Below are 26871 nucleotides of genomic sequence, written 5' to 3' on the forward strand. Positions count from 1 at the left end.
ATTGAGGTATTTTTTCCGAAGAAAAGAGAAAACATGATGTTCTGTTCTGTCCTAAGCCTTTGTTAGATTTGATATTGAAAATAATCATCTGAAGAAGCAGAAAGAAAAGTTTAGGGGCTTTTGAGGTTGCTCAAGTGTGGAAATCGAGAGTGATGTTGAACAAGTCATTGTCAGTTGCTCTTTGTCACCCACGTCCTCTTAGATTTCCGGTTTGTCGGGATTTACACACCGTTTTCCTGTCTTTAGAGCACAGGTCTTGAGTCATTCTATTTTTTCTCTCCACACACACACACACACACACACACACACCTCAGTTCAGACAGCTACACAAAAGTGTTAAGTCTGTCAAGAAAACCAGACCGACGTTTTCTCTGTAACACTGAGTTTCTGTGAAAATGAAGCAGAGAGCACAAGTCACTGGGAGGAGTAACCCAGCACACACAGTCATTCTGTCATCATGTGTTTTCATTCACTTTTACCAGAAGCTAAAAAAAGGGCAGACAAGGCTTTTTACTTAACACCCGGAGTCAGAGACAAGTAAATGGCTTTTTAAGTCATTTGACTGCCTCCTGTCTGTCTGCAAGGCTTGTGTTAGTCATGAGTTGGACACACATGCTGCTCACACAAGATGACTGTGTGTCTGAGGTGTATTTTCAGACTGATACCGACCAGGTTTTTGAACTGACTTTCCTTATTTCACATTATCAGAATCTCAGATCACTTTCATCTGTTTTATTACAGTCAAAAAGCTTCTTAACACACTAAAATACACAGACAGTTCATATCTTTACAACAGGAAGCCTTAGCCTACTAACCCCTCCCCATGGCTTCACACACACACACACCCCTCAGGGAGGCCTTCTTCCTGTGGATATGACGACAGCTTCCTCTCCCCTCTGAGCTCTGTTCCCCTTCTCTCTAACGTCACACACACGTGCATCTGATCTGTGTGTGAGTGTGTGTGTGAGATAAAAAATGAGATGCACCACACTAACCCAGTTGTGTTGTCAGTCAGAGGCCCAGATGTCAGGGTGGTGAATGCAGCAGACAAAAGGGGCCTCATGTGTTCATGTTTTTCTGCCAGCCCCTTTCCTCCTCCTGCTTGTTCTGATAAAGAAGTAGGGCAACTGTTTCTCATCAGTGTGTCTTTGAGGGCCCGAAAATCGACATTTTACTCTTCTCTAGAATAAAAAGTGGATGGAAAAAGAGGTAGTGACAAACCAAACAGCCCATTGACAGGTGACCACCAACAGCCAGAATGACACTGCGTTTGGTTCTTGCCTGCCTCAAGATTATCACTGTTGTTTCAAAATCTACTGAATGTCGAAATTAGAAGCATTGTCAGCCAAGCAGAGTTAAAATTGCAGATCTTCCTCCCCCTGTGCTTTGGCTTGAATGTAGAGCAGATGTAAGGGAGTGCGCACATAAGCCAGAGGAGACAAAGTTAGACAAATCCAAGCTTTTATCTGGCCTGTTATGGCGTGCTGGCATGCTGCTGCTGAGCATAGAAGGCCGGGTGGTTTTGGGTAAAGGGTGAGGTCAGAGCTCTGTCCCCTGGATGAAGGGTTGTGTTATGTTGAGATGGATGCTCGCAGGAGATCATCGTCCATCACGGAGGTCAGCTGCCTCTGTGTTTGTGTGCAGGAACAATGTTTGTCTGCATTGTCCTCAGCTGACCCACACTACCCTGCGTGTGTTGGCTGCAACAGCGCCCTCTGATTTTCTGCGTTTGTGTGTGAGTGTGTGTAAGAATGTGGACGTGATGAAGTTAGCCCACATCATCGTCTTGGATCGGCATGCGCTGACGTTTGCACACGCACAAAAAAACAGTCACACACACAACGAGCTGGAGGCGGACAAATGCAGAGGCTGGGTGTTCCTCTGCGTGTGTATTAGAGAGAGAGAGGAAAAATGCATGGTGTTTCCTTCAGTACACGATCTCTATCTGGGGCTGATTATGTAATGACCAAATGGACTAGAGAGAGCGAGGGAGGACAGAGCAAGACAGAGAGAGAGGGAGAGGGAGGGAGACAGGACCATGCATGGCCTTTCCGTCGTCCTCGGCCAGAAACTAGCTGCTGCCAGAACTTTTCCCTTGCTCTGTTTTCTGTTATCGGCAACCTCTCCCAGCCTTATCTGGTCATTTCATATCAGACAGACTCTACAGTGACTTTACTAGGACGGCGACACTCCAGCTGCCTGCCATCACCCCTCAAGCTTTTAGCTGTCAGTCGTCTCATCCTCTGTACTTTTTCATATAGTCGGTCCAGCACTCTCAGTGTAAGCTATCTGTTTACATGTCTGTCTCGGGTAATACTGATCAGTGCAAGACCTCAAATTCAGGCTTTTTTAAGTGTCAAAATACAGGAAAGAAGTACATTTTTTTACCGGTGGATATTTTTTTGCAGTGCACAACCTCACTTGGTCTCTCCAGTCTATTTTCCTCTCATGGCCTCAGTGTGGTTGTCTGGCTGGGGACCAGAGCAGGCCAGTGGTTGGCAGGGAAGGGCAAAGGCGAATAAATTAAGGCTACTGCACAGAGACAGACGTCCTCTAAACATCTTAATTTCAGCCATTTGTCCCCCACCCCCCAAAAAACTATGTACTCAGTATGTTTATATGCACAGTAACTAAGCAAGTTTCCCTGCGCATAGCCACAAGTGTGTGATTTTGGTTTGTGTGTCGCGTGGGATTACCGTGGATTTATATGCTTTGTTTGTTTGTTTCTTTGTGAGATGCCACAGAGGATTCAGCAGTGCCCTTTTTTATTTTTAAGCTTTCTGGTTGGTGTATTTGATGACGGTTGGCACAGCTTTGTCTTTTCTCCAAAGTTTTCTGCTTGGCCACGCCTCCCAGCTGATAGCTGGGGTTGCCGGGACAACAGCTAAACTAGTGTAACTACAACAGTGAGGGTGTTGACAGGAAAAGCTCTTTGATGTCAAGGTGGGGGGGGTTCACTTGAAGATGAGCTGTGGGGGGAATTTTTATATAACAGTTAGTTGCGTCATCACTTCAGTGGAAATTGATAAATAAACAGCTGTGTATACTTTCACTGAAGAGACTGTGAAGACAGTAACTAATGACTTTGACTTCACTCACTGTACTCAGCTGTGTAGAGCAATGCTACAGCTTGTTGTTGTTAAACTGATGAAGAAGTGAAAGCTAAAAGCAATCACCATGCAATAAATATAATACTCCGAGTGCTGCTTGAAGCTGAATATTTGCTTAATAATCAAATTTTTTGATTACTCAGGCGTTAGTAACGCATCGACCAGATCAACAGATTGATCCACATGTTCACAGACTTTGCCCCATCATTTCACATGAACTTCGTCAGTTTTAATTCTTCTCTTGGCCGTGAAACCCCCCATGCAGCTCATCATCACATCATATCCTGTTTGTCTCTCTAAACACACACACACACATACGCACGACCAACCCATGCGGCTCACTGCATAGGAAGCAGAAATGACATCACAAAGTCCGAGAAATTCCCGCTGTTGTCACATCTGTAGCTGTGCAGAAACACGCCCCCGGTCACCTGACTGTAAGTGGTGTCCCAGAAGGGCGGAGTTTAGGGCCAGTGGTTTGGGGTAAGCCCTCTCAAAGGGTGCTGAGTCATCGGGGTTCCCCCGAAAAATGAAATGCTTGCGTGCACTCTCACTGTTTTTCCCACACACATACAGCACTAAGCATTAACTCACAGCGGGTATAACCACATTTCATCACTTTGGTATCATCTGATAGAACCCGAGCTGGTATGTAACACTGTCTGCCGTCTGTGTACACTATCTGGTTTCAGAGTACTGAGTTTCTCACACTGTGCTGGTAGAGTGAATGTGAGCAATGTGATAGCCGGGGTAACAACTAGAATAGACGACCGTTTGGTCACAACAGACATAAACACACACCCTGTATAAAAGTGGTAATTACAATCTCGTCACTGTGTCCCTGTTTGCACTCACCACTGACAGCTGAGCCTCCTGCTGGATTTCTCTTTGTATCTGTCTTTCTTCATTTTTCTACTTTCAAACTGACTCCCCCTTCTCCATCACGCCATGTGTTTTATTATTTTACTATGTTTCCCCAGCGCTACTCTTTCACATGTGATAGTTGACTTAGCCGGCCTGGCTCTTCCTGTTATAGAGAGATCAGCCTTGTTTGTGTGTCTGCTCGCCTGTTAAGCCTCATAGTTAGTCTCACTATTGTGTCTGTGTGAGAAGAGAAAGAGAGTGAGCAAACAAGAGCCCCCCCCCCCCCGCTCCCACTGTGTCAGCCTCCCTGCTGATTTACCCCTTCACCTCTAAGCCACCCTCAAGTTTTCCACACTGCTCTGAAACCAGGCGGCACCTCAGAAGTCAGGAAACCAGGAGGTGACGAGTGGTGACGATCCTCTGCTGAGAAAATCAGAAAAGAGAAGCAGCAGGACAGAGAGGTCGTCTGTTCATACTGAAAGCACCCTCAGCCCTGAATCATATCACATGCTTTCAGGCTTCATATATCCTCATAACTTTTCAGTATCGTGTTGAGCGTGGCTTCCTGTTGTTTTTCTGACAGCTTGACATGAATGTTTTTTTTCTTCTCTGTCTTTCAGGGTTGAGGAGACCCCAGAGAGATGATTGGCAGCCAGAGCTGAGACATAACACAACTGTGAATCAATAACTTGGTGCTACTCTAAAAGGTACGCTCAGCATGAGTGTGTGTTTGTCTCAAGACATGTTGTGCACAGCCTTGACAGTTAACGCCAGCCTATCTTCACATGGCAGCAGAGCCTGGTGGATGATGATCCCTGTGAGTCGAGAGAGAGGAGATAAAGAGCGTGCGTGCGTGCGTGCGTGCGTGCGTGCGTGCGTGTGTGTGTGTGTGTGTGTGTGTGAGTGTTTGTATGTGTGTGTGTCATTGTAGAGCACCACTCCTGACAAGCTAAAAGTGTACAGCGATTGAAATATCCCCTACTGGGCTTTAAATAGAGAACAAGATCCAGAGTTGGTGGGAGGAAGAAAGGCAGAGAAGAGGAACTGGTGGGAGGAAGGACTGCGTATGACCAGAGCTAATTTAGGAAAACTGGTGGAAGAGTGCTGTGCTGAGCAACAGGAATGAATCATAACCTATGTGTGCATGTCTGATCGCTCTCTAACCAATGATTTATACATTCTATTTTAAAATGTTACCATTAGGTGTTTGAAACATTTTGAGCTGCAAGTGACAAGTCATGTACAGTGCATTGGTAGGAGGGTAACAGACATGGTCATGCAGGTTATGCTAAATTTCTCTTGCTATTAAATAATTTTGGGTTTTTACCTTAAAGGGTTCAGTATTTTTTCAAACCTGGACTCACTTTTCCCATGTTTTTGAAATTGGTCTAATACTGAGCTACAGGGCTGCAGCCAGCGCCATCATCGTACGAATTTGTGTTTGCAACCTGAACAGGCTCAGATTGCTATTGTAAGTGTCTGATGGCATTATAGAAAGGATCTTTCAAATAAACAGTAATTTTAAGGTGCATAGTAACAACAATTTTCACATCTAAACAGGTGAAATAAGGGTTCAGCCAAACCAGAGATGATGATTATTGGAACAATGGAAAGACAAACCAATGTGGTTTTTGTGAGTTTTATTTTGTTTCTGTTGACTTCAAATGAAGTATGTTTTATAATGTTAAAATTATTGTTTATTTAAACAGAGTCTGGTAAGTTTGACGGTAGCGATTTTGGGGCTGTTCCCGATTAAACAAAAAGGATCTTACTCTTTAATAAAAGGTCTTTCTCTGAAGAGATCCTTATCATAAGTTGTCAGGCACTTAAAACCACCTGTCAGTGGCAAAAACGAGCTCTTTTAGTGGTTGTAAATTAGCGGTGCACAGTTGCCCTAACATTGTAGCGTGTTTCACAACTGCTGGCTGCAGTCCTCTCACTCAGTGCTGTACCAAATTCAAAAAACTACTTGTGCCATTTGTCTCTGAGACACTAAAACATGGGAAAATTGGATCTAGGTTGAAAAACTTAAGTCACCCTTAAATTTCCCATGATGATGGAAAATCAAAAGTCCTCGTCTAATGGTCTTATCATCTTTGAATTGGTGTCATCCAAATATGGATAATTCATATCAATTTAACATAGGATTTTAAGGGATTTTATCTGTTACATCTTCACTGCAAGTATTAGTTTATGACAGCAGTGGTGAATGTGTAGGTGCGAATATTTCCCTCTCAGGTTTTGTCAGCAATTTCTTTTGTTGTCTTTTTTGAATCAAGATACTTTGAAACACGGACTTCTTTGTATCTTGACACCTTCTGTCTTTTGTATTGTGTGTGAGTGTGTGTGCGTGTGCGGCGTTTCAGAGAGCAGGGAGGGGAGGGAGTTATCTCTCGGCTTCTTTTATGTGTTTTCCCCTCGACCGCTTTCCTTTGTGTCGTCTCTGTGTATGTGTGTATATGTGTGCTTGTGTGGGAAGGTGTGTGGGCGTTTTCATGGCACCGTTCCTGCTCTCCACTCCACTCCACCTCCCTCCATCCCTTCCCTCTTCTCCTTCTCCATCTTTTCTCCTTAATCTATCCTTCCATCCTGTTCAGACCGTCTGTCGCTGCTGCCCCCCTCTCCCTCTCCATCACGCCTGCCGTAATGAGATTAAACCTTAGTGTATCCACCGGGCATGCACATGCACACACAATTCACACACACACACACACACACACACACACACACACACACACACACACACAGTCATCCACTTAAGAGAGCACACTATTCTCTCTCACATGCACTAAATCAGCACAAGCCTGCTGCGACCATGCAGCTTGCACACTTGGCATTGCTTCCAACAGCACACACATTTACACAGACACACTTGGCATGTGACCAAGGCCTCTCACTCTCAGTCTTTCCCTCTGTCTCTTGTTATCAGGAGGCCCATGGTAAGGATTACAGTAACCCCAGGTCTGTCCTCATAGGTGAGCTCCCCAATGAGCCATCTGGGCCTCAGTAATAATCCTGCTCTGTATCGACTGGTTTACTGGCGCCTCCTACAGGCTGAGCGACTCATAGCAGGCAGCTACAGACAAAGACATCCATCATGATTTCACCCTTCAAGCAAATTTAAGTTATTTTAATGCTGCTTGAGGGAACATCCAAATTCGAACAGAATCAGAGTAAATGTCAGTGGTGAGATGTAAATAAAGGGTTTAATTCTGGCTGCCTCTTCAGTCACAGTCTGCTGCCTTATATTCTACTCACACCCTCCCCTCTCTGCTGGCAAGCTCTCCAACATACATACAGCATCTAGCCTATATAATAGAGAGCCCAGTGGCATTTATTGACTTTTCAGTGTGTCTCTGTCTGGCTCGTTCTCATAGTGGCTGTCCTGTTCTTCTTTCCCTCTCTCTCTGTAGCTAAGAGGCTTTTGGGTCCTTGGTGCTAAAGACGTTGGAGTCGGACAGTACAGATATTCTCAGTGTTGGAGTGAGGCCCTCTCTGTGCTGCAGTGGAGGGCTTCACAGACACAGTTAGTCTGGTGAGTAGCAGCTCTCTAATCCACTTTAATGACAGACATTGTGTTCAAAGTACAGCTTTCCTTTATATTACTTTTTAAAGGTGTTAGTACCAGTTTACAGATATATGTGGCAATACATGTGGAAATATGATCAAATTCAAGTATGCTACATCAAATTAATCCTCTCATTAAGTGCTGTGTTTAGGTTGGAGGAGAAATATGAGATAATGTTAAAGTAATTACATTCTGAGTTTCAGCTGCAGCCTGTCATTTTGATGGACTAACTAGTAATTCTAGGGCACTACATTTTTAAGGTAATCTGTTGAACTCTAGTGTTTGCTGCATAATGAGAAGTTTGCCATTTCGCCACAAATCCACCATGGATGCCATAATATTAAAAGGATCTTGGTACTTTATAACAATAACACGTACAGTGATTATATATGCTATTTGTAAAGATATCTTAATGATCAGCTTCAGGTAATTTTAGTATTGTATTGAATTCCAGTGTGTAACTTTTCATTATGCTGTTTCTGTTTGTAAACATGTGAGTAAACAACATGACTTACTATCATCTGCAGGCTGGATGCATCACGCAGTAGAGCAGTTCGGCGGGCGTGGCACACGGGAATCCTTCCCTCTGGACGGACTCAACCGGGGACCATGGGCTCCCGTGGGCGGCCGCGCCTGGCAGCCACCTGCCAGGTCTGTGGCCATGACAACACATACACACAAACTTTCACAAACCTCTTTGTTAACTTTAGTCCTTTAGCCTTAGCCTGTAATTAAAAATTTTGAGTGTCACATTTTACAGCAGAACTGAAGTAAAGGCTCAGATGTAATAATCTGACCGAACTGTGTCCTGTCTCCATGTCTCATCAGGTGTTCGCCTGGAATGAATCAACACCAGCTCCTTTCCCATCTACCTCCTGGTCCTATGGGTGGACTGAACCATCCCAGTAAATTCTTTAGTAATGGGTAAGTCCTTCACACAGTCAACAGTGAAAGAGCTACATCTAGACAGCAAGAAAATGACATGATGAAGCAAGCTGGTGGTGTAATTTATTTATTGTTTGTTTTTTGTTATATTGACTAATATTAACTCTTTTGTCTCTTTCGATGTGTCCAGTCCCATGCGAGGAGGTGAGAAGCTTGAGCTCCCACAGCCAATGTTACCAGGTCTGCAGAGGGAGCAGCAGAGACCGCCTCCCCCTCCTCATCATCTTCACCCTCCACCTCCCCACAGAGCATGGGAGCAACTAGGTCAGCTGTATGAATCCCACCTCCCTCCTCAAGGACATCCTGTCGTGCCACTGCCCAATGAGCACTCACTGCGTCTCCATAATGGAGGTTATGCAGGCAGCGGCGGCCCTCCCCCTAACCCCCACCTCCCTCCCAGCAGGCCTAACCAACTTCTGAAGGTGAGTGACAGTGCCAACAAGTAATTTCATGGCAGATTTCTGGACAAGAACTTTCATGACTAAAAAAAAAAATTCCATGGTTTATGGTTTCTGTGTTATCTTCCTTTCTGTCTTAGTTTGGGGGTCCTCAGGAGCAGCATGTTCCCCGGGGTCCACCATTGCTGGGAGAGGAGATGTGGGCTCAGGTGCACCAGGTAGGAGCTCTCTAATTGGCTATGATCATGTTTCATCATCCACGTAGACATTGAACAGTCTCTATTCTGTCTGTCAGTCCTGCTGCAGCCAGACACATGAAAGATCCTCTCCATTCAAAGCCGCTGTTACTGAGCTTATAGGACTGTTTGGAACTGATACTTCAGTAGCTGCACTGGTTGTCTCCATCTGCCACCACACTGATCCTGTCATCACTCTGTTCACAGCAGAGGGGCTACCCAGGGAAGATGCCAGGGGGTCAGCTGAAAAGACCGGGCCCTCCACTGGGAGAGCACTCTGTGATCCAGCACACTCCTCCGCCATCCATGCACCAGTCGTCCCGCCCAGCTGCAGAGGACTGCCCCAGCCCCAGCAAGAGGAAAAAGAGTTCGGATCAGGCATGTTATACCAAAACAGCTACTTTGAGTGGCAATTTATAACCTCAGCTCTAGATTGTCTCAATGATTGTTTGAGTCATTTTTGCTTGTCAGTGATAAATATTGTAATGTCCCACTCCCTGCGCAGGTATCTCATCCTGGGCTGCAGCGTTTCCCTGGCCAGTCTGTATCTCAGCACCAGTCATCAGTCCACCACCTCCCTCCAAAAGCTGCCTTCTGGAACCCCCTTCACAAGAACAACAGCACTCCTTGGCAACCTCAGACTTCTGACCGCAAGAACCCGCCAGTGCAGGACTTCCAGCTCCGAACAGTAAGGAAACCCTTCATTAGAGTTATTGCACTCAGAGACAGGAGTTTATATTTTACTATTGACCACCATCACTGGGAAAACCTTAACTGGGTTGAGTGGAACGATAAAGATGTATTGATTCTATTAGCTCTACTGTAAATAACACCATGCCCAAAGCTGATTTGCTTTGCTCTCAAGTTTAGCAGTGATCAGATCCTTTGTTAGTTTGATATTACTCTAATCATCCTCTGCTGCTGTATTGTACAATAGGAAACCAACAAACAAGGGATGAGCAGCTACGCCCAGAAGTCCCCTCCCCCCTCTTCCACCCCTTCAAACCTCTCCCCGCCACCAAACTCCTCTCCGGGAAGCTTCAACCAGGGATGTGCTTCTCAGCTTCAGAAAGACGCGTTTCAACCTCAGGCTGTAAACCAGCAGTCCCCCCACTCCTCCTATCCCAGCCCCAGCTCTAAACTGAGGCTAGCTCCCCCCTGCCAGGCCATGAGGGGCCCTCTCATTGGGGGCCAAGGTGGCAGCCAAGCTACCTCTCATGCGACATCTACCCCAACCAGGGAAGAAAAAGATCAACACCTACATGCCCAGTCGTCACCAGCAAACCCTCCTGCAACCAGCAACACCAACAACAGCAGCAGTAGTGTGCCTTACAACCACTTCCAGCCTCATCCAGGGCTGGGGCACCAGGGTCCCCCTCCGCCTCCACCTCCTCCTGCCAGCAGCACCTCAGTACCTCAGCAACTGCAAAGTGGACCCCATGAGGCCTGGAGATACCAGAGCAGGCCCAGCAGTCACTCTCTAGTGAGTACAAGTCATTTATGCAGCAGCTTTTTTGTACCATGTTTATAGTACACCCTCACAGCCATGTAGAAAATACCCCAATATGCAATATTGGGGTATCTCACCCAGTTACTCATTTAATTGATGGATTAATCAGTAGAATACCTGATTACAAAAGTAATAGATAGCTGCAGCTCTAGTTGCATTGTAAAATCTCAAAATAATTAGTAACATGTATTTAAAATATATATATATTTACAATATGCCTCTTGTATGAATGTCATGCAGATCTGAATAACCAAACCAAAAACGCTTATGTTTTGTTTTTGGCCAGGATGCTCAGAGAGCAGAGGATCCACTTTCTGCTAGTTGGCTGTCACTGTACCCTGGACAGCATATGGAAGTGCAAATTCAATAAAAAATGGCCATTGAACTTAGATTTTGCATCATGACAGAGACCTGGGACATTTGGTTTGACAATTTTGGTTATTGAAAAATTGGTATTAAATTTTATTCCGAGAGGCAAAAAGGCTTAAAAAGTCTTAAATATAATTTGCCTTAAACTGTAGGAACCCTGATATTAGATATGATTGCTATGTTTATTTAATGCGTTGGAGAAGGTATTTTACTCTGAAAGAATAGGTTTACAATGAATCTGTGATCCCAACTGCAGGTAAGATTGTGATCATTGTTACATTTATTTATTGAAAATTGCTCTGTGTGTATCTCCAGGAGTCGGGCATCTACAGGCCTCCAGGACTGTTACCTCAGCGCCAGCAGAGCCACAATCGGGTTGTGGATAGTCGAGTTCCAGCTCCCTCCCAGCATCACCATCATGTCAGCCCTCCTCTGCCCCCAACCAACTCCACTCGAACACCTGTCATCACCGCCAATCTTCCCATATCCCAGGCCACTTGCTCCATCGGTGGCTATAGCAACGGCAGCAGCACTACTAGTGTAACTATGCCTGGTGTCTCTACGCGACCCCCTGTGAACAATGGCAGCAGCAATAGCAGCTGGCAGAGAGGAAGAGAGCCAGTAACCCAAATCTCTGCGCACGGCGTCACTAGCCCCACCTCTCAGCTGGACACTATGCTGCAGTCGGGCTGTCAAAGAGGCCAAACTGCCAACCGGCCTCACCAGCAAGGGCCGCCCAGGCCACAACAACAGGGGCCCACAAAGTCCCAGCCCATGAAGGGGAAGACGTCATACTATGCTCAGGCTGAACTAGAGCAACCTCCTGCATTTACCTCCCCATCTTCTTTGTTCTCCTCAGGGCACCAGAGGGCAGGGGACAGCGTGATTACAAGCAGAGTTTCAAATCTGCTTCCCAGCTCTCCAACCGCATACTGCCCAGCGCCGCGCTCAACTGTCAGTGCACCTCAGCCATCCAATCCAGCCCTCTCCTCCAGACCAGCTCATCAGGCAGAATATGCCTCGACACAGGCATACTCTCAGCCACAGATTCGTCCTCCAGTTCCGACTTCTGTCCCTCAATCCATTGAAGAGGCTCTAGACAAGCTCGATGCAGAGCTGGAGGGTCACATGCAAGCTGAAGAGAGGAGGAAGAGGGACAGAGAGGAGCAAGAGAGAAAACTCAGAGAAGAGGAGAGGCGAAAGAAAGAATGGGAGATGAGACAAAAGCGGGACGAGGAGAGAAAAAAGAAAGAGCTGGAGAAGAAGGAGGAGGAGAGGAAGAAGAGAGAACTGGACAGACAGGAAGAGGAGAGGAGAAGGAGAGAATGGGAGAGGCAGGAGCAGGAGAAGAAGAGGAGGCAAGAAGAGGAGAGGAGGAGGCAAGAAGAGGAGAGGAGGAGAAAAGAAGCAGAGAGGCTGGAGGAGGAGAGAAAAAAGAGAGAGTGGGAGAAGCAGGAAGAGGAGAGGAAAAGGAGAGAATGGGAGAGGCAGGAGGAGGAGAGGAAGAAGAGAGAATGGGAGAAAAAGGAGCGGGAGAGGAAGAGGAGAGAGTGGGAGAGGCAAGAGGAGGAGCGAAAGAAGAGAGAATTAGAGAGGCAAGATCAGGAGAAAAAGAAAAGAGAACTGGAGAGGCAGGAGGAGGAAAAGAAAAAGAGAGAGTTGCAGAGAAAAGAGGAGGAGAAAAAGAGATTGGAGCGGAAAAGGGAGGAGGAGCTTTGCAGTGCAAAAGGCAAAGAACAGACCGCTATTGAAAATCTGGAGAGACTGTTCTCAGGCAACGCCTCCCCAACACCCCCGCCTCCTCGCCTCTCTTCTGCTACTACACCTCCTTCAGGTCCATCGCCCCCCAGCTCCCAGGCTTCACCCCCTTACCCCTGGCTGAGCCGTGGTGGAGTACTCCCCTGTCCGCCAGGCCAGGCACCCACTGCTACTACTCCTGCAGAAAGGCTTCGCCCGCCTCCTCTTACTCCTCAGACTGAGTATGCCAGAGAGAAGCAGAGGCAGAGAGAGATGTGGAGCAACAATGGCGGAACGACATTCAGTCCCTCATCAACACACAATACCTCAGGGATGAACCAGTCAGTGTACCCCAACAAGCCCCCGGCAATGCAAGCCGCACCCAACCAATCCAAAGATCCAAAGAGCAGGGAGAGAGACGGCAGCCAACCCTCGCTCCCTGCATTGGCACTTAGAGAGCCGCCCAAACTGTATCAGGCTTTCCCCAGAGAAAGCCTCCCACCACCTCCTTTATCCTCCAGCTCCATGAGGGGTATCCTCAACAAGCAGGTGACAGGAAGTGGTTTGGAAAAGGCCAGCAGCTGTGGTGCTGACTCTGCACAGTTTGAGGAAGAGCCGTCTGAGATGTCCACACTGCTGCCTGATGGTCTGGCTAACATTATGGCCATGCTGGATGAGTCCATCAAAAAGGAAGAGGAGATGTATAACAGTGAGAAAACCATGTCCACAGGTCTTCTTGATAACTTTACTCCTAATGTGCAGCCCATCAAGAGCTACCTGTGTGCCCCAGACCTCATCCCAGCAACCAAGCCCAACCAGGAAGACATTGGATCCAATCAGCACGAAAGCCCTCCCGTGCTCAGTCGCCAAGGCTCTCTGGCCTCCCCTTGCAGCCGAACATCCTCTCTTAACGAGGAGGAAGACGACTACCCTAAACCTTCTCCAAATTTCTCTCTGAACCCTAAACGATCGATGGAAGTCGGAGTGGGAAACACCAATTACCGCCACAGTGACCTGGCTAAACTTTACGGCCTCCCAGAGCAGAGTAAAAGTGAGGCCGACGAGGATGAAGAGGATGAGGACCCTGAGACACCTTCTTGTTCTCCACCACCCCAAAGACCCCACCTACACCAAACAGGTGTCAACAGCCTGTTCAAGTCCCTAGCAACAGTTCTAGAGAGCCAGAAGTATGCTTACAGAGGTGGGCCTTTTGGGAGACCCCCTCCGTCAGCTCTGGTTGGGGTCAAATATTCGTCCTCGCTGTCATTAGGCCCTGATATCTGCCGCCAGCAGCAAGGCAGTTCCCCAACGTCAGATTCAACCAATCCACCGTTCAGTCCAGCTGTCCCACCTCTAAAGTACTCCCCTCCTCCTCTGCTGGAAGACAAGAATTTGAAAATAGAGGACACTGATGTTTGGAGAGATGACGGAGACACAACAGAGGACAGAATGAACTCTACCAAACAGGAGAGTGTTCCTCCCATAAAACCCATTAAGGTGGTGAAGGAGGAGCGACTGTTCACGACCATTTCTGAGTCCTCTCTGGCAGAGTTGGGCAAAAGCTGTGAGGTCATGCTCAGTAGACAGTCACTTCCTATCAAGAACTCCTCAGATAAACCTGATGGACATGTCAAAGCAGAGGACAGGCATAAACCTGAGAAAGTAAAGGAGCACAGAGAGAAGAGCAGACACAGGGATCGGGACAGAGAGAGGGAGAAAGACAAGAAAAGGAAGCACGGTCACAGCCACAGTAGCAGCAGGAAGCATGAAGACAGGAAAGAAAAGAAGAAGCATAGAGAGAAGAGAGAGGAAATGGCCTTCTCATCATCTTCATCTTCATCATCATCGTCATCTTCTTCTTCCACTCACTCAAGCTCCAGCCACAAGCGGCACAAGGACGGTAAGAGCCATAAGGAGAAAAGGGATCGCAGAATTCTTGGTGACCTCAACCTTCAGAGCAAGGAAGGGTCTGAGAAGAACCGGGGTCATTATGAGACAGACAAAAAGAAACGCAAGGAAGCATCTGGTGCCAGCTCCACCTGTGAAGGGGAGCATGCAGAATGGACCTCGAGAAGTTCTGGAGAGCGATCTTCTGAGGACAAAAAGGGTTCTGAATCGAGTTCTTCGTTAGGCTCAACGGACTTCTTGAAACTGAAGGCGCTGTCAGATGGGCCACCTAAAGAGCTGAAGATTCGCCTGATCAAAGTGGAGAGCGGGGACAGGGAGACATTCATAGCCTCTGAGGTGGAGGAGAAGAGGATCCCACTTGGGGAAATCTCCATTAAGAACACTGCCAGTGAAATCATCAGGTCCTGCAAGTAAGTGTAATTTGGAGGACGACTCATTTAATGTAACATTTCACTAGGCTATCCAGGCATTCATTGATAACTTTAAGTCTAAATGACATATTAGATAGAGATGTCTCTGTGAACAGTGTAGAAGCAAATTACAGTGAGGTTAAAGTAGTATATTTGTGTTGAGCCACGAAAGGTGACCCATCACGGTGCTTATGCACAGCGGCAGCAGTAACAGAAACCTGTTTTGTATCTCATCGTTTGCATATGCCAAGATGTTCTCCTCTTTCCGTTATAGGGGAGCCAGAGTGAAAGGGAAGTTCAAAGAATCGTTTCTGCTCCCGGCCTTCTCTGTCAAGCCCACCATGACCTCAGAGGAACCCATTCCTAGAGAGAAACTCAATCCTCCTACACCAAGCATCTATGTAAGTCACTATGTCCACTACATTTCATACATACACTGACTTTCTTTCCGTCTCTAAACAGAACAAATAGCCAAAAGTATGATTATAATCATCCAACAAATCAAATGTTAAGGCATGTCAATGTTTTAAAAGACAGCACACAAATGTTATTCTTTAAAGCAACAGAACATAGTTGGTTTAATATTAGTGTGCATTGCAGACTGTTGATATTTATACACAATTTGCCTTAACATGCCTGCGCTGCCCTCTTGTGGCAAATTACTGTGCATGCAGACAAATTGGTTGAAAGAGTTGTTGTCGGTGCATTGAAGTGATTTTTCTTCTTTGTAGTTGGAGAGTAAGCGAGATGCCTTCTCCCCCGTGCTGCTGCAGTTCTGCACAGACCCCAAGAATCCTGTTACTGTTATCAGAGGCCTGGCTGGATCTCTGCGACTTAGTAAGTTGACACTTACTGTCACTTTGAATGCAGTCAAGTAGTAAGCTATACTGACTTTTGGAGAAATAAAAGATGTGAACTGAACCCTCTGAGAACCTTTGTATATTTTGGGACCTCAGGTCTTTTTTTAATTTAATTTAATTTAATTTAATTTAATTTTTTTTTTTATAATCTTGGGTGTGGTAATGCAAATGGTATGAATTTCGGTGAATTTATGTATTTTTTGGTCAATTTTAGGTTTTCAATTTAACTCCCACAATTAGTTTATAATAGAATGAGTAAACAAAAATGTTACTTTCAGCCTCCTAGTCCCATTTTGGGGCCTAGTGACTCCCATAAAAAAAAAGAAAAAACTACAACTTTTGACTCTTCTGCCCTGACAGCATAAACTTATGAATTATATTATGTTAGGCTGCCATCCTGCACTCCTGGCTTCAAAATTTATTCACATTTTATCAAAATATTTATCAAAATTTATTTTTTTTACCATTTTTTTTAAAAATGTTCTGCCATTTTCTCAATTTTGGGATATAGATCAATAAGACGCATTTTTCTTTTTTTTTCTGTTTCAACATATTGTGGAGCGCTGCAAGCCCTCTGACATCCCTACAAACACACCCAGATCATTTTAGTTCCATATATTTATTCAGAGTGTAGTGTGTATGTGTGCATAGAAACGTTATTGTGTGTGTGTGTAACCAAAATACAGGCACTGAAATCCCGATGGAGAAAAATGGCCAAATATAAAACCATAAAAGTTGTCTTTTTTGAAGCCATGGCCATTTTTTTGGTATTTTCTGGGCAATTGAATCGATTTCTCCATATATGCCCTGAAGAACAAATTCATATGAATTCCATGCTTTCAACTATAGGCTATTCTACTGCTGGTCATATTTGCCCATACACACACACCTGCACTCCTCCACTGGATGCCATCTAGGGGGGCACCAAAACAAAGTGAGGTGTACTAAAACAAATTGTCGGAAAGTCTGTTTTTTTTTATTCAGTAGATTTTGAGACCATTAGTGAGTTTATACAAGTGCTGGCACAGCCAAATGTCTAAATATGTGCAGGTATTGCATTGAATATGTTTAGATATTGAACATACTTCAATTTTTGTGTTTTCTCATGAAAAACCTATTTTTAAGGGGTTAAAATTCTGAAAATGAGCAGATATGTGGTATTTATGATCAGGTCAGAAGTTGTTAAAAGATACAAAGAAAACCAAATAATATTACTGTAAGCTACTTTTAAAACAGTTCAGAAAGGTCCCATTTGAGGACCTAGGGGCCTGAGAGTGAGTTTTTTAGATTATCTGCAACTGCACGAAAAACAAAAATTTAAATTGTTGCTAATCATTGACATATCCCAGACTACAATGATCCCCCTCGAAAAAATATCCTTAGGATTTAGCATATGAAAAATAATTCATTTTTTATTGCATTTTTCTCATTAAAAAGAGTAGCATTATGTAAGGACACTGGCATTTAAGGGGTTAAAATTCTGAAAATGAGTAGATATGTGGTATTTATGATCAGGTCAGAAGTTGTTAAAAGATACAAAGAAAACCAAATAATATTACTGTAAGCTACTTTTAAAACAGTTCAGAAAGGTCCCATTTGAGGACCTAGGGGCCTGAGAGTGAGTTTTTTAGATTATCTGCAACTGCACGAAAAACAAAAATTTAAATTGTTGCTAATCATTGACATATCCCAGACTACAATGATCCCCCTCGAAAAAATATCCTTAGGATTTAGCATATGAAAAATAATTCATTTTTTATTGCATTTTTCTCATTAAAAAGAGCAGCATTATGTAAGGACACTGGCATTTGAGGGGTTAAAATTCTGAAAATGAGTAGATATTTGGTATTTATGATCAGGTCTGAAGTTTTTAAAAGATACTAAGAAAAAAAGGGACTTATGGGTATGAGAGTGATTTTTTCTAATTATATGAAAGTGCAAAAATAATAAAAATCAATGTTGTTGCTAATCATTGACATATCCCGGACTGCAGTTATCTATCTCAAAAAAATCTCCTTAGCATATGAAAAATAATTCAATTTCTTTTATTGTTTTTGTCATTTAAAAAAAAAAACGTAGCATTATTTGAAGAAACAGGCATGTAAAGGGTTAAAATTCTGAAAATGAGTCGATATTTGGTATTTATGATCAGGTCTGAAGTTTTTCAAAGATACTAAGAAAAAAAGGGACCTAAGGCATTTAAAGGGTTAAAATTCTGAAAATGAATGAATATTTGGTATTTTTGAACAGGTCTGAAGTTGTTTAAAAGATTTAACAACAAAAAAACATATTACTGTGTAGTATTTTTTAAAGCAGTTCTCAGAAAGGTTCCATTTGATGACCTAGGGGTCTGACAGTGAGTTTTTCTAATTATCTGACCTGCACAAAAATTAAAAATGCATAGAAATCTTTTTTTTTTGCCAATAACTTAGTTTACTTGCCAGTAATCAGTAACTTATCTCAGTATGCAATAATCCTCTCCAAAATAATCTCCTTTGCATGTATTATTTGGGAAATAATTAAGCATTTTGTGCTTTTCTCATCAAAATCATGACATTGTGTAAACAAAGTGGAATTTAAAGGGTTAAAATTCTGAAAATGAATAATTATTTGATATAAATGATTAGGTCTGGAGTTCCAAAGAAATGGAAAACAATGTGTGTAATATTTTAAAGCAGTTTTAGAAAAGTTTCATTTTGGGACCTGAAAGGTACTTTTTCTGATTATTTGAATCTATACAAAAACTAAAAATGCATAGAAGTCAATGTTGTTGGTAATCATTGATACATCCCAGACTGTGATAATCCCTGCCCAAAAAAACTCCTGACCATTCAGCATAAGAAAAATAATTCATTTATTGGTATTTTTCTCAATACAAAACAGTGGCATTATGCAAACAATTTATTCTGTATGACCAAATGCCTTATTGTGGGAGAAATTTTCCTTTCAACATCGAGCTACTAAGAAACAACATTCATGACTGTTTAGGTACAAATATGATGCATCAGTTTGTTGTAATGCATGCATGCCTAACATTTCCTCTCATTCCTTTTAGACCTGGGGCTGTTTTCTACAAAGTCACTGGTGGAAGCCAATGCAGAGCAGGCAGTAGAGGTGAGGACTCAGGTGCAGCAGCCTGCTGATGAGAACTGGGACCCCAGTGGGACAGGCCAGACATGGCCCTGCGAGAGCAGCCGCTCCCACACCACCATCGCCAAATATGCCCAGTACCAGGCGTCCAGCTTCCAAGAAAGTCTGCAGGTAAATATGGTTTATCACAGCTACTCTAACCACTCCACCTACTACTGTTTTTCCTGCATTCTGTGCTGCGATCCAGCTGGTTAACATGTTGTGATCTGTGTCTTCAGGAGGAAAAAGGCAGCGACGAGGAGGAGGATGAAGATGAGAAGGAGAAGAAGCCATCCAACACTTCTGATACTCCGAGCAAGGACAGCTCTAAAGAAAGTAGCAGGTAAGGATAGTTAAAAGAGCACAAAGTTTACTAAAACTTCCAAGTTTTTTGAAGTTTGTTGTAATATTTGAATGTTTCGCTTTTCCTCAGTGCTGAGCCAAAACAAGTGGGGAAGATAATTAAGTTTGGCACCAACATTGACCTTTCAGATCCCAAGAGGTGAGCAACTTAAACATATCACCCTCAGATATGATATATGTAGAAAAATGTGATGGTCACTGTTACATAATATTTGAAAGATATTTATTGTTTTTCCATCCGTTGCATTGCCCTGTAGTGGTCAAGTCTCAATGCAGCAGCATGATTGATGCAAGCAAAGCTCCTTTGTTCTGCATCAGTTTATAGTGTACATACATATCACTCTAATGGTCAAATGTTACTAAAGATGAATGTTGATCAGTTCTAACCTGCTGTGTCTGTGCAGGTGGAAGCCCCAGCTTCAGGAGTTGCAGAAGCTGCCAGCATTCATGCGTGTAGCATCCAGCGGGAACATGTTGAGCCATGTTGGACACACCATCCTAGGCATGAACACTGTCCAGCTCTACATGAAGGTTCCAGGGAGTCGAACACCAGGTAGAGGACACTCGTATGTCTGTAATGTGTAGAATACAACTTAAGTTTAAACAATGCACTGAACACACAACACATACATTAAATAAAAATGCTCTGTGTACTACTGTTGACAGGGGTAACAGTATCTAAAAAATGCCAATAGACTTGGTTTATCAAAGATGCTAGCAAAGCAACTGAAGTTACTATCTGAATTGAGACCTGTTTATTCTAAATATGTGACAAGGATATTCTGTACTCGAACAGGTCACCAGGAGAACAATAACTTTTGCTCGGTGAACATCAACATCGGCCCTGGAGACTGTGAGTGGTTCTCTGTCCATGAGAATTACTGGCAGGCCATCAGTGACTTTTGTGAAAAGTGAGTAGACAAATCTAAGAATGCACGCTGACATTTTAGGCGTGTGACTGTAAAATTATTCTTCCCTCTATAACAATACTAGGAGTGCAGAGGTTTATTTAAGATGCTAAGCTCTACACCCTTCTTATGTGCTTAGGCATGGAGTGGACTACCTGACGGGTTCCTGGTGGCCGGTTTTGGAAGATCTTTACAAAGCCAACATCCCAGTCTACCGCTTTATCCAGCGGCCTGGAGATTTGGTGTGGATCAACGCTGGAACTGTTCACTGGGTTCAGGCTGTTGGCTGGTGCAACAACATTGCCTGGAATGTTGGACCTCTTAATGGTGAGTAGTGCACCATCTAAGGACTAAACACACATTACTTTAGCAATATTATGAACATAGTGGTAACATTTTCTATGTGCACCACATCTATAATGCATAATGAAGGTATTCATAGTGAATTTTAATGCATTCATAATCCTTTTTGATTATCAACAGTCATAAAACATAGATGTAACTGTATGAGGTGTCTTATGGATGCTCTTGACTAGTTTTAAACTAGAGGTTTACACACACATCAATAATTATCTGTAGTTAGGACTCATAGTGTGTTTTAACAGTCCATGCAGTGTAAGTTATCATTGTATATGTTAAGTAAAGTGACTTAACACCTACAATGAAACATTGTGATGAAGCATAAATAATTAGAAATGCATCAATATGTACCTCACTTTACTAAACACACACAGTGATAACTTATGAAAAAGCATGGATTGTTTTAACAAGTCAAGAGCACCCATAAGACCCTTGCCACTTTTAAATCATAAAAGTCAGATCTATAATGGTTTATGACTATTGATATAGTGCACCAGTAAGCATTACATGTGTTTATGAGTGTATTCATCAAGCATTATGAATGCATTAGAATTCGCTATGAATGCGTTACTAAAATATTTTATAGACAGTATTCAACATTGTTTCGTGTGTGTCTGTAGCTTACCAATACCAGCTGGCCCTGGAGAGGTTCGAGTGGAACGAAGTGAAGAAAGTCAAATCCATTGTCCCCATGATTCATGTGTCCTGGAACGTGGCCCGCACTGTCAAGATCACTGACCCAGACACCTACAAGATGGTCAAGTGAGTACACACGAACATTTAGCGGCCAGTTAGCCAGAACTAATGAACAACCCTGTAGAAAATCTCAGCTTCATTAAGGTTATAGTGTTTTGTTAAAACTACTTGTGCTGTTAGGCTGCTTTTGTAATGGTACATATACAAATAAAAACTATATAAATATATTTAATGGCAACTTGATATTAATGTTGTTCTCTTTCCCGCTCTGTCAGACACTGCCTGCTGCAGTCCATGAAGCACATCCAGATTCTGCGGGACCAGCTGGTGGCTGAAGGCAAAAAGCTTTCCTATCAGAGTCGGGTCAAAGACGAGCCTGCCTACTACTGCAACGAGTGTGATGTGAGCAGCCTTCAGTCACTCTAACAACAGAACTTTGACTCCCCCAATTACAGACACTCTCAGCTGCTAGTTTGTGTACATTTCCATACAATAAAGTGCAACAGCCCTGCAATAACATCTGGAACACACTGCATGTGTGAGCAGAACATGACAGCACTTACAATACTCATAGCTGCAGGTAGCCCAGCAGAAGTGTCACGACAACAACTCCACGAGTGTGGACACTGCAAGCATGAAACATGCAGCAGTGCAGCGAGGTTGCAGTCACGCACTGCTCACGCATGCAGTGTGTTCCAGGTGCAAGTTTGTATGTTAGATAACAGCAGTTACAATGAGTTTAACCAACCACAGTGCCCACAAAAACTACTATAGCCATTCTTGCAGCATGATAGATAGTCCAGCCACGTGTACTCCAAGCCAAACTAATGCAGTGTAATAACCAATGATGATTTAAATCCAAATAAAGGTAATTGTGCTCAGAGTTGATTAAACCTAATAGTCTTACTGGAGGCTTTAGGTTTTGATGTCCAAAAGAATCATACATTATATTTAGTTACAGGAACCTACTGCGTACACTTTTTCACCGTGAAATGATGTTATTGTGAGATTGATAACTGACTACAGCTGTTGTACTCTAAAGCAGTGATTCCCAAACAAGGGTACTAGTACCCCAGAGGGTGTAGTTGCCAGAGCATACTTGGAAAGATGAAACAGATCAACTGTTTTTTTTTAAATTATGATAAAATGTTAAAAATAGCTAAAAGTAATGAATAAATGCTTAAAATGTTCAACTTCTACCCCTCCAAATGGTACCAGTTAAAACACAACTTGACCAAACTACACAAGTGAAATGTTGACTTCTGTGTCAAAGAGATTGTGAAATATGTACTTCTATATCAAATGAGTTGTGTCGCTCAAGGGTTAACACTGAACTAAAAGGATTGGGAACCAATGCTCTAGAGGACAACAGGCAATTTTCTGGATAATCTATAGATTACAAAAGAAGCATTAACATAAATCCTTTCTACCTTGAATATTTCCTAAATTGTTCTCTTCTCTGTTGCAGTTGGAGGTGTTCAATTTGTTGTTTGTGACAAGTGAGAACAACAGCAGGAAGACGTATGTGGTTCACTGTGAGGACTGCGCACGTCAGCGTAGCCCCAACCTGACAAACGTAGTGGTGCTGGAGCAGTACCGCATAGAGGAGCTCATGAACATATACGACTCCTTCAGCCTGGTGAGGAGACACTTACCTCGAGATTCCCGCTAATGAGGAGTCCAATAATCCCAGTTGTGCCATCAGTCTCAGAGAATTTGGATGTTGTTTTTTTGCCTTGAAATACAAACAATAGTCAATGAAACTGATTATTTTCAAGTCAGTTAGATATTAATCATGTCTGTGTTTTGTCTTACCAGGCCTCCTCCTCCCGGTGACAGAGCTCCCCTCCTGCGTCTCCTCAGCCATAACCAAAACTCCTGCAAGACAGGACAAAAGACAGTTTCACTTTGGATTTCAACTTACCCTTTCATTATTTAAGATCATGTTTTCTACTACTACTACTGCTAATACTTGCCGAACAGCCAGTTGAATACGTTTACTCATCATTACTGTTTACAAAAAGAAAAACCAAGCCGCCAATAAAATACCAGTTTACTCTCAGATGGTGCTTTCAACCAGACACCCTGGAAACAGTGAAGTTAAGAACCAGGGGGCAGGTGGTGCTGCCATTGAACAACATGCGGAGGGTAGTTGGTTTCAATGGTGTGTTTCTGTCAGTACCAGAGAGAACTTGTTTTTGTGTTGTCTTGAATACTGAAATTTGTACATGCTGTTTGAAATTTTTGTGGGGTGCTGTCTTTTTTAAAAATAATTTATTGTTTTGTTTTTCTAAACTAGATCAGCCTAGATATATACCACATTGGCCTTGTATTTAGAAAAGAGAGAAAATGAAAAATACTAATAATAGAGATATGAACATTTTTCTAAAGCATTAAGAATTTAAAAAAAAATACAAATGTTTGGAATGCTTCAAAACATACGGGTTTTAACAACTTTGGTTGTTTTGGGGGGGGTTTTATTTTGTTTTTCAAATTCTTGTATGTGTTGTAAATCTTGTTTGTATGAATTATACTTTGATTTCCTCTGGAGATTAATGTTCAGTTATCACTCATCATCAGGTCTTTTTGTTCATTTCTTCCATCTCTCTATGGACTATCTCTTTAAAAAAGAAAGAAAAAAAATCATTGCCATCTGGTGTTTGTGTGTTGTACCTCTGATTGTTTTGTTCCAATATGCAGACTTAGTATTTCTTGTTTTGATTTTTTTGTTTGTTTTGGTTTTTTTGCATTGTACATTTAATTTAAAATGTTTCCTCTATTTATTGGATATCAATGTTCTCCCTTTTTTAATAGGGTTGTACAAGTTTGCGATTTTTTTTCTTTTTTTTTCTTTTTTTATAGTGACCGATTGCTCTGTAAGAACTGAAATGTGGGGTTGTGTGTCCACAGGAGTGGAGGCTGCTGTTTCTTTGGTGCTTGCCTCTCATGACTCCTTCCTTTTTCTCCTGATATATATTAAATGATATCTTTATCTTGAATATAACACCACCTTTCCTGTAGACAATAGCCACACTGCTCACGTAGAGAAGATGACTAATGGAATGCTGTGTTTGTATGCTCATTAAGGAAAAAAAACTTTCCAAAGTGTTTTGACAAATGGTAATTTTTTTATTATGTAGGGGGCTTTTAGACGAGATTTTAATGATTTTATGATATTATCTGTTGAATATGATAACGGGATAGATGGTGCTAAATGTTCTCTTTGAACAACTTTTTTCTGTTTATCTTCTTAAAATGAGAATTCTATTTTTCCTGTTGCAATATTACCTTACCCTTTTCCTTCTCTTTGTGGTCATTTATTTATAACTGCACTGTTTAGAGAATTCACACAGACATACTTGCAGACACACACACCAAACTGAGCCAGACATGTCTTAAACACTTGTGAATTTGTGTGACATTACTATGACTATTATTAATAAACGCTTTTTGATGAATCCGGGGGTGAGTACGCCTCTTTTTTTCCTCTTGGTCATATTTTATCTGTCACCAACATGTAATGTTTGTATAGTGCTGGGCAATATGGAAAAAAGTATATAAAATGTATATGCGGTTTTCAGTCAGTTTTGGAAATGTCAAAATTTGAGATTTTTTACCATTGTATGCTTTGTGCGATTTGTATGTTTTTGGCCATTTTTTCAACATGCTTTATTATGACTTTTTGGCCTTTTTGGAGGCATTTTTTCAACATGCTATGCTATGGGACATCTCTATCAGCTATAATAAGTGGTTTGTCAGCCATTTTGTGTACAAAATTTTAGATTTTTTTGACATGTTATAGTATGTGGTTTTTGGTAATTTTTTTTTGATATGCTATTAATGGGTTTTATTCAGGCTTTGGGGATGTTTTTCAACACTGTATACTATAATGGGCCTCTACAAGCTATTTTGAGTTTTTTTCAGATGTTTTTTGAACGTCTCAAATTTTGACATTTTCGCCATACTATAGCCTTGCTGTTTTTGGTCATTGTTTCAACTGCTATTTTGGGGCTGTTTTTGGGATGTTTTTTCAACACTGTATATGATGATACGCCTCTACATGCTATACTAAGGGGGTTTCAGGGTGTTTTCCGGGACGTGTCAAATTTTGACATTTTTGCCTTTACTATAGCCTTGGATTTTTGGTCATGATTTCGACATAACAAATTCTGCATTTTTGGGCTCTATTTTTGCAACTTTCTTTGCTATGGCTTGTTTAAGAAGGTTATTCTAAGCAATTTCCAGCTGTTTTCAACAGTTTTTGGGACGTGTCAAATTTTGACATTTTGCCTTACTATAGCCTTGGATTTTTGGTCATGATTATCGAACATGCTAAATTCTGCTGTTTTGGGCTCCATGTGAGACTTTCTTTACTATGGCATGTCTTGGCAGGCTATTCTAAGCAGTTTCCAGCACTTTTCAACAGTTTTTGGGGACGTGTCAAATATTTGACATTTTTGCCTTACTATAGCCTTGGATTTTTGGTCATGATTTCGACATGCCAAAATCATCTTTTTTGGGCTGTTTTGACAACTTTCTTTGCTATGGCTTGTTTAAGAAGGTTATTCTAAGCGATTTCCAGTTGTTTTCAACAGTTTTTGGGAGGTGTCAAATTTTGACATTTTTGCCTTACTATAGCCTTGGATTTTTGGTCATGATTTCGACATGCCTAAATTCTGCTGTGTTGGGCTCCATGTGAAAATTTTTTTCTTTTCTATGGCATGTTTAAGGAGGCTATTCTAAGCAGTTTCCAGCACTTTTCAACAGTTTTTTGGGACGTGTCAAATTTTGACATTTTTGCCTGACTATAGCCTTGGATTTTTGGTCATGATTTCGACATGCTAAAATCAATCTTTTTTGGGCTGTTTTGACAACTTTCTTTGCTATGGCTTGTTCTTGGCAAGTTTATTCTATACTAAGCAGATTTCCAGCTGTTTTCAACAGTTTTTGGGACGTGTCAAATTTTGACATTTTTGCCTTACTATAGCCTTGGATTTTTGGTCATGATTTCGACATGCCAAAATCATCTTTTTTGGGCTGTTTTTACAACTTTCTTTGCTATGGTGTGTCTTGGCAGGCTATTCTAAGCAGTTTCCAGCACTTTTCAACAGTTTTTGGGACGTGTCAAATTTTGACATTTTTGCCTGATAGCCTTGGATTTTTGGTCATGATTTCGACATGCCAAAATCATCTTTTTTGGGCTGTTTTGACAACTTTCTTTGCTATGGCGTGTTTAAGGAGGTTAATTCTAAGCAATTTCCAGTTGTTTTCAACAGTTTTTGGGACGTGTCAAATTTTGACATTTTTGCCTTACTATAGCCTTGGATTTTTTGGTCATGATTTCGACATGCTAAATTCTGCATTTTTGAGCTCTCTTTTGCAACTTTCTTTGCTATGGCGTAGTTAAGAAGGTTATTCTAAGCGATTTTCCAGCTGTTTTCAACAGTTTTTGGGAGGTGTCAAATTTTTGACATTTTTGCCTTACTATAGCCTTGGATTT

General features: G+C 42.4%; 1 protein-coding gene across 3 annotated transcripts in view; it reads left to right on the plus strand.

Moving 5' to 3' along the window:
* Positions 1–24829, plus strand: part of kdm6ba (lysine (K)-specific demethylase 6B, a) — a 111522-nt gene extending 86693 nt beyond the window's left edge. For 2 of the 3 annotated variants that reach the window (XM_042511865.1, XM_042511864.1), the window contains 22 exons: positions 4595–4681; positions 7388–7509; positions 8070–8193; positions 8371–8466; positions 8618–8909; positions 9026–9103; positions 9329–9499; positions 9627–9809; positions 10059–10604; positions 11316–15055; positions 15330–15456; positions 15787–15892; positions 18971–19176; positions 19284–19387; positions 19478–19546; positions 19812–19960; positions 20204–20318; positions 20455–20642; positions 21296–21437; positions 21647–21773; positions 22840–23010; positions 23190–24829. In XM_042511865.1, coding sequence (XP_042367799.1) covers positions 8075–8193; positions 8371–8466; positions 8618–8909; positions 9026–9103; positions 9329–9499; positions 9627–9809; positions 10059–10604; positions 11316–15055; positions 15330–15456; positions 15787–15892; positions 18971–19176; positions 19284–19387; positions 19478–19546; positions 19812–19960; positions 20204–20318; positions 20455–20642; positions 21296–21437; positions 21647–21773; positions 22840–23010; positions 23190–23207 — 6747 coding nt within the window. In that variant the 5' untranslated portion in view covers positions 4595–4681; positions 7388–7509; positions 8070–8074 and the 3' untranslated portion in view covers positions 23208–24829. The remainder of the gene's footprint in view (positions 1–4594; positions 4682–7387; positions 7510–8069; positions 8194–8370; positions 8467–8617; positions 8910–9025; positions 9104–9328; positions 9500–9626; positions 9810–10058; positions 10605–11315; positions 15056–15329; positions 15457–15786; positions 15893–18970; positions 19177–19283; positions 19388–19477; positions 19547–19811; positions 19961–20203; positions 20319–20454; positions 20643–21295; positions 21438–21646; positions 21774–22839; positions 23011–23189) is intronic. The other variant, XM_042511866.1, reaches the window with a different exon arrangement.
* The last annotated feature ends 2042 nt before the right edge of the window (positions 24830–26871 follow it).

The sequence above is a fragment of the Plectropomus leopardus genome, chromosome 23, assembly GCF_008729295.1.
Source record: "Plectropomus leopardus isolate mb chromosome 23, YSFRI_Pleo_2.0, whole genome shotgun sequence".
NCBI classification, from domain to species: Eukaryota; Metazoa; Chordata; class Actinopteri; order Perciformes; family Serranidae; genus Plectropomus; species Plectropomus leopardus.